Here is a 7,970-nt window from a genome sequence, read left to right as displayed (position 1 = left end):
CCATCAGCCACGTTCTGATTTCACCTTTTTTCACATCTTTTATTTTCGCATTGACATTTTATTCATTCAAAATCAAATTTGAATTTCATGTCACTGGAATTAATTTCAAGGTATTGATATCCAATATTTATATATTAAATTACATACGCATGGCATGTGTTCGACTCTTAGTATATATAAAATGTCATTTTCTATATGTCAAATTTCTTTTAGCTTTATCCATTAAAAAAAAAAAATCGAGGAAGGACGGGTTTCCTCACCTTTCCTTTGCTGTCGCCAAAATCTTTTCTTTTCGAAGTTTTATTATATGGTTTTATTATTTGAACTTCCATGAGCATCATCGCGAGGATCCCTTTCCAACCCTTTACGCCATTTACGAAACCGGATTCAAAATTTGTGTTTACCAGGAGTTTCTTCAAAGTGGGGTTCCCGAGGAATTATAGATTGCTGTGTGTGGATGACAGTGGGGAGATGGAATGGATCAAGAGATTGGGAACTGGTTGGTTCACGGGCTGCTGTTCCAACAAAGATAGGATGGTAGAAATAGAGACTGCAGATGGCGGTGAGGATATTTTTGACGCGGCTGCGGAGTCCGTGGCACAGCCTGATCATCTTGTTATCATGGTCAATGGCCTCATTGGAAGGTATAATTGGGATGTTTATTCGCGTTTTGTTAAGTATAGTTGCTAGAAATTCAGTTATGCTGATTAGGTCGAAAGTATTTGCTCGCCGACTGGCTCTGGCTCCTGATTGTTTTGATTGCATTTTCTGATATTTCAATATTTAGGCATGGATTGTTATCAGTGTTGTAAGATATTTAACTTGGTTAATTTGATCATTAGACAGGAAAGACGTAGAACTTATGGTGCTTTGAATTGAGTGAAGAGAGAGGCTAAATAGATGAAAACGAGAAACAGGAGCAGAGTACTCTTTGCTGTGAGTTGCTGAAAAATTGAACATATCAGAAGAGGTAAAAAAAAAAAAAATGCAATGTGTAGGGAGTAGGGACTAGGGAGACGGAGTTGCTGAAGATCATGATATGTGTCTGGAAAGTGAGATGGCGGGATTACTCGACCAAAGACCATTAACATAGTTAAATAGAGTCTCTTGAATGACTTGTCTTAGGGTGGACTTTACACTTGACTCTTGTTAAGAAAAGAAGCCTTTGCATATGACATGCTGAAGTGAGAATTTGTAGAATTTTTTGTGTCCTAATACCAACAAAATATTCTGATGTGATTAAGCAGATGGAATTAGATGAGTGGCTTGCTATGGACAACCTGTGTAGTTAAAAATATCAATGACCTCAAATTTTCCTTGGGTATATTCAATTGGTTGCAGTTTAAACTTCTTGTTTTGTGACTTGTTCTTCATCAGTTTTTACTAAATTGTGTTTTCTACGCCCTCAGCTCAGAAGATTGGAGGTATGCGGCTGAGCAATTTGTGAAGAAACTTCCTAATAAAGTTATTGTTCATCGTAAGTAATCTATTTGCTTGATTTCTCGGTTTTCTTGATAAAAACTGGCTATTGTGAAACATAATTTCTATGCTACACATCTAAACATTCTGCTCAAATTTTGTGTCAGAAGAATAATATGTTTTTTGACACCTGTTTCCTCGCAGGTAGTGAGTGCAACTCATCAATGTTGACTTTTGATGGTGTTGATAGAATGGGTGAAAGGCTTGCCGAAGAGGTACTTGGGTAATATCGAACTCGCCCTTCTTTCTTCCCATAGAAGTAGCTGGGTCAAGATCAACATTCACCAGTTGAATAATTAATAAATTCTGACCACATAACCCAGGTGATTGATGTTATCCGACGTTGGCATGGAGTTCGCAAAATTTCATTTGTTGCTCACTCCTTGGGTGGACTCGTTGCACGGTATGCTATTGGTAGGTTATATGAACTTTCAGCCAAAACTGGATCCACAAAATTTCCTGGATATGGTTCACATGAGGAAATAAATGTTTCCTCTAAACACCGTAACCAGATTGGAGGACTGGAACCGATGAACTTTATAACATTCGCAACCCCACATTTGGGTTCAAGAGGGCATAAGCAGGTGACTGTTTGTCTCTCTGTTTCCATTGAATCAATAACTTCTATTTACCACATATTCTTGAACTTAAAGTGGTTTAATTTTTTAAATATTTTGAAAAACTTGAGTAATTTGGGCTCACAATGACAATTCTCACTTGTCTTCTCTACCCTTTGCACTTCCTCAGCTTCCATTCCTTTGTGGTCTTCCTTTCCTGGAGAAAAGCGCATCACAAACAGCACACTGGATTGCAGGGAGATCAGGAAAGCATCTATTTCTCACAGATGAAGACGATGGTAGACCTCCACTACTGCTGCGGATGGTCAACGACTCTGATGATATCCATTTCATGTGAGTGTGGATTACTGGGTGACTGATTATTTAAATGTTTTGAACCATAAAACAGTATTGCTTTTAGTTTGGTGACACTTTATTTGTCAACACTTACAGATCAGCTTTACGCTCTTTTAAGCGCCGCGTTGCATATGCCAATGCAAATTATGACTGATTATTTAAATTTTTTGAACCATAAAACAGTAGTGCTTATAGTTTGGTGACACTTTATTTGTCAACACTTACAGATCAGCTTTACGCTCTTTTAAGCGCCGCGTTGCATATGCCAATGCAAACTATGACCGTATCCTTCACCAGCATTGATGGAATAACAAGGTGGACATGGATTCTTGTCCCCTTGGCATTTAATTAATTCACATGTGTAACCATTTGTTTTATTTTACTTGAGTGTTACAAAGGAAAACGCCCCACTTCGATTTCAACCCTGTCCGTCAGGGTCATAATATCTTCTTTTTTTAACCAAAAAATGTTCTACCAACTTGTACAATCAATTAATGTTTGCCTTCATAGATACCTAAGATGTGGTGGGGTGGCGAACTTCATCAATTCGCCGTCCAGATGAACTTCCTAAGGTTGGTTTCTGTTTTTTTCTACGTATCAAACTCTTTTCAGTTCTCTTATAAAGTAGATGAAGTGGGTAATTTTTGAATTTTCTGTTATACAGTCAAATCTTCTTGTTAGTGATACGAAGTATCCGCATATCATATACGTTGAACAGAGAATGACTGAAAATGAACCTAGTAAAGCATCCTCTGCAGTTGGGACGCAAGTTATTGACTTGGAAGGTTTGTTCCATTTGCTTGCAATGGCAAGCTACTGTAGCTGAGTTGTTTTGGCACATTGAATGTGTTTATTTTGTTTTGGTTTTATCAGTTGCTTAGAAACAAATTGTTGCACCCTAGTCAATGATATTTACAAAGATCGAACTAATTAGTAGCAAAGTTTCTTGTGCCAAATCTCTCCAGTCTCTTGTTACACCACTCCTCATTGACCTGGTGCATGACATCATCTGTATTACATAAGAAAATGGAAAAGAATTATTTCAAAATGTTGGTTCCTGCAAAACAAATGGAATAATGGACAGAAGCTCACATCTTCTCTTTGAATTAGTTGACGTGAATTTCATTCACTTTTTTCCAGAGGAGATGATTAGAGGACTTAATCAAGTTTCTTGGGATCGCATTGATGTAAGCTTTCACAAAAGCAAACAAAGATATGTTGCACATAATACGATCCAGGTATGTCTACAACCGTGCATATTCTTTCGGAATAGCGACCTGTTTATATATTTCAGAGTGCACTTGTTATCAAGTTCGATGCTGGTGTGTGTAAAAGGTGCATTAGAGTTTAGTAGTGAAGTGTGGTTATAATCTTGAAATATTAACTCCGAAGCGCAGGAACCTAACATGAACAAGGATGTGATATTGAAATTATAGAATTGATGCAAATATTGACGAATCTAGAGTTTTCCATTTGTAACAGTAAGCGTTCCCTAGCATAAGCTAGAAAAACCTCACTCAGAATATCAAAACTGAATGATATAACAAACACTTTTCTCACATTTTATTCTCCTCCCTCATGTGCAAAACCCTCTCTCTCTCCCTTAGCTTCTAGATCCATCTTTTACTATTTTGTAATTACCACCATGACCGTTTTCGATGCAAAGAAGGATGATCAATAATTAAGAACTATGGAAACTTCACAATGGGTGTCTTGTTACTGGCAATCACGTTGTAAATCATTTCCATGATTCCAATTACTTTTAACAAGATTTAGACATCCTGCAGTTATCACAGCTGAGCTTAAAATATGAAGTCATGTGATATTTTTATTTGCACCATCTACAGCTGGTCTTCATTTTATATTGAAAACAAGCACTCCTTTTGAACTAGTTAGCTGGATTGCACAGTTATTTAAGAGAGCATATCAACATGACGCAACACCAAAAAGATTATGTGAAACAACCACGAACATCTTCCCCTGCCTTACCGTTTGTTTGTTTGTTTTTTTCGCGAGTGTTGTGAAATACAGTGAGTTCTTGGTTTTGTTTGAAAGAAATGAAATGAAAATTGTTACAGAAGATGCTAAATGATGTCAGAAATTGTGGATAAAACTATCATTTGACTGTATATTTTAGATTAGAGTATGATGATATCATGATTCATGATATGTGTATTTTGGGAGTTGGGACAACGATGAAAGTTTATAAAGTCATAATATTATGTTCGCAAATGTGAGAAATAGAAACGGCATTTACTTCAAGAAAGTAGAAGTAAAATAAATGATGGTTTTTGCCTTCATTTTTATTATGACAGCGTGTCATCTATATAAGGACCTATGAAACATAACAGTTCTCAGAGAACTCACTTGATGTAGCCTAAAATTAGTTTTGTTTACTGAAGTCAACTTAGATTAAATTTCATTAGTTTCTTTTATCTTTACTTATTTTTTTGTTTTCAAATCTGGTAATGTTTTTTTTGCATGCTCTGTGGTTTCAGGTTAAGAGCTACTGGTTGAATTCTGATGGCGCTGATGTAGTTCAACATATGATAGATTGCTTCCTGCTCTAGCTACGCTCGGTGTGCTTGCTATATGCGTTGTGGATACATTGTAGACCAAACAATTCTGAAAATTATTCCTTGGTCTATGGAATTTCATGTTCTAATTGTAAGTTATTAAGTGACAGAAACATATCCCGTCTCTTCTCTTGTGGCCTAAAGTTATATATACATGTGAAGATTTGTAATGTTAGCCACCTCCATTGTAATGATGCCTCATGTGTTCGCTTCCAATTTTTTCATACCACTCCCATCTTTGAGCCCAATAGTCTTTTTATTTCACAATTATAACAAAATATCAACTCTAATCATTTGATTTACAACAGACTCTAAGTTAATGATCAAATGAAATCTATTTATCCCCTAACCAAGTACAGTCTAAGAAAGTTATATACTACATTTTAGAATAATATAGTGAAAGCATTTTAAAGCTACATTCTATGTTGCGTGTCCATGTTTAAGCATACTGCCACAAGTATTTTAGAGATACGCAAGGGGAAAAAAATACAGAGAGGTTATCTTGAAGAAAATATACACTCACATAACATATTATGACCCCGAAAAATGGAAGACACGAGCAAATACACCCCAATATTGAATGGGCATACGTTTGATGGCAAAGGGCAATTTATATGTATGTATACATTTTGTGTAATGAATCCTCTTTGGCGGCCAAGAATCCCATAAAAACGTCCAACTAAATTGAAACTATATAATAGTTACAATTATGTATTCGTCAAATGTGCATGCTAACAAGAAGGAGAGATTTTATTTTATTTACTAATTAATGAAGCAAGAAATCTTTATAATAAATTATAGTTCATTTTATAAATATAAATATTGAGTCAAGGAGGAAGTAAAATTAATTAAGCTCGTGGAGTCAATTCGTGCGGCCACAATATTCAAGGAAGTTAGGAAGCCAAGTACCATATATATGAGTCAATCGTTAAAAACAATATATAATTATATTCCCCTGCGAGGATGAGGTTTCTATGTATTTATATCCATTAGTCTGCCCTGGTGTGCTATATATTAATTAAATTAAATACGTCTTGGTTACTAGCTAGCTAGTTATTATTAAATAAATACATACATACATCTTGCAAGTGAGTTCAATAATTAATACTAAAGCATGAAAATAAACCATGAAAAGCAGATGATGTATCATCTCATATAAAAATCTAACTATATATTAATTAATTATAAAAATATATATAGAGAGATGTATCAGATATTAAAAATTAATTTGTATATATAATCTGAATATGTTTTTTTTTTTGGCCCTTGGACTGATCCCCGCTTATGTTTAATTTCATTTAATTTCCATAACAAGTCAGCAGCACTACAACGCACTAAATTACAATATGCTTATTGATTAAATTTTTTTTTTTTAAGACAAAAAGGAAGAATTAAATCGTATTTTAAAAAAAAACAAACAGAAGTAATATATTAAATCGTATTTAATTATTATATATAGGGCAAATCAACTTCGGCGACTGTAAAGAATTCGTCCATGAAAGGATATTGGTTCAAAATTCAACGAGTTATTTTTGTTTATGGATTTAAAATTCATTATTCATTTTATTTGAGTGAGTGTTGCCTGAATCTAACAGTGGGATCCTATTCTCGTTTTTGGGCTACACTGCGCAGACTCAAATGACTGTGTAATAATTCTTAATTAATGACAGTGTAATAATTCTTAATTAATAATTAGGTACAGTCAAAGCAAAATATTTATTTGATCAAAAAAAAAATATTTATTGATTATACGTATTTATTTTAGTTTATTACACATCGCGATTCGCGAATAGCTGCACCGTATAGTATATTAATATAGGCTTCGCATGATCCGAGGATTTTTGTGTTGTATGCGACCAAAAATACTAGACTCATATCTCATTGTATCAAAATAATAACAATAACAATAAATAAATAAACTAATTAACTAGACAAATATTATCTGTATCCATATATTTAAACAAATTATTTAGGCTCCAACGTGAACTGAATGTTATCCGTAGAAAGTAGAAACAAAAGCCGGCTAATACGACTAATTGCAAACAAGTTTGCTTTTTTGAATTTCAATTCCAGTGCGCTTCGTTTGACCCTTTTATCATATTTTTACCATAATATATAGTGCATTTTTTATTTATTAAATTAATTAAACTACAAAGCTGAGACGTAACGGTGGCGGTTGGGCTTAGAGGCGTAAACAAATTTACGCTATTTGCGAGTTTTTTGAGTTGGTTTTATAAATATTTTATTTGTATTCAAATTTATAGAACTCGAGTCGAATTTGAATATGTTTGAACCTTTTTTTGAATCGAACTCAAATCAAAATTATTTTGTTTGATAGTTCGTGGGCCTTAATTAATATTTTACTGATGTAATATTATTACAATTATATAATAAATATATATATATTTCGAACTTTTCGAACATTTAGTGATTTTAAACGAAGTCTCAAACGTTAATATCCGAGAAATAATTCAATAGTTCACGAATAAGTTCGAATATTTCGAACCGAATTATCAAACTCTTTAACTTATTTCAAGCGGAATTCAATAACACCTATGTTATAAACTTATCTTTCCCCCAATTTTCTTTTATATATATATATATATATATATATATATATATATATATTTTCATATATATTAGTATATGTGACATATGCCAATGAGGTCTTGGCTTAGTGCTCAAGACTGAGCTCTGAGACCACGAGGTCTCAGGTTTGATTCCCACTGGCTGCGGGTAGATTTTTTAATTTATATTTAGGTAGATTTAGGTACTTTCTTAGCTCGAGACAAGCACGTCTCGAGTCCATGCTCAAATTCCGTATGATATATTGAATATAGTATTTTGCATTTATGGCAGGCGACTTTGATTTTTGGTGGACACCTCAGAACTTTGAACATACACATGTATACCTTTTATTTTTCGGCCGAATATATTCTATATAATAGTGCTATAAATAACAATGTCTCATTTCATTATTTTCTAGCCAACCCTTCTTTTC

At 33.9% G+C, this 7,970-nt stretch overlaps 1 protein-coding gene across 1 annotated transcript; it reads left to right on the top strand.

The window, feature by feature from the left end:
- The first annotated feature begins 230 nt into the window (after positions 1 to 230).
- On the top strand, positions 231 to 5,193 carry LOC140881507 (putative lipase YDR444W). Its single transcript, XM_073286877.1, has 10 exons — positions 231 to 644; positions 1,410 to 1,477; positions 1,624 to 1,694; positions 1,803 to 2,063; positions 2,227 to 2,390; positions 2,621 to 2,676; positions 2,913 to 2,965; positions 3,058 to 3,178; positions 3,534 to 3,631; positions 4,892 to 5,193. The coding sequence occupies exons 1-10, from the start codon at positions 331 to 333 to the stop codon at positions 4,961 to 4,963; spliced, it is 1,278 nt and encodes a 425-aa protein (XP_073142978.1). The 5' UTR covers positions 231 to 330; the 3' UTR covers positions 4,964 to 5,193.
- The last annotated feature ends 2,777 nt before the right edge of the window (positions 5,194 to 7,970 follow it).

Source organism: Henckelia pumila, chromosome 2 (assembly GCF_033568475.1).
Source record: "Henckelia pumila isolate YLH828 chromosome 2, ASM3356847v2, whole genome shotgun sequence".
NCBI classification, from domain to species: Eukaryota; Viridiplantae; Streptophyta; class Magnoliopsida; order Lamiales; family Gesneriaceae; genus Henckelia; species Henckelia pumila.
Note: the sequence above shows the minus strand (reverse complement) of the source record. Positions and strands in the feature narration are given on the sequence as shown.

What these genes read in the sequence shown, in the direction of transcription:
- LOC140881507 (XM_073286877.1), top strand. Translation starts at nt 331, where the DNA reads ATGAGCATCATCGCGAGGATCCCTTTCCAACCCTTTACGCCATTTACG. An exon ending in GTCAATGGCCTCATTGGAAG is followed by an intron (nt 645 to 1,409) that starts GTATAATTGGGA and finishes CTACGCCCTCAG; the next exon opens with CTCAGAAGATTGGAGGTATG. An exon ending in TCTGATGATATCCATTTCAT is followed by an intron (nt 2,391 to 2,620) that starts GTGAGTGTGGAT and finishes CAACACTTACAG; the next exon opens with ATCAGCTTTACGCTCTTTTA.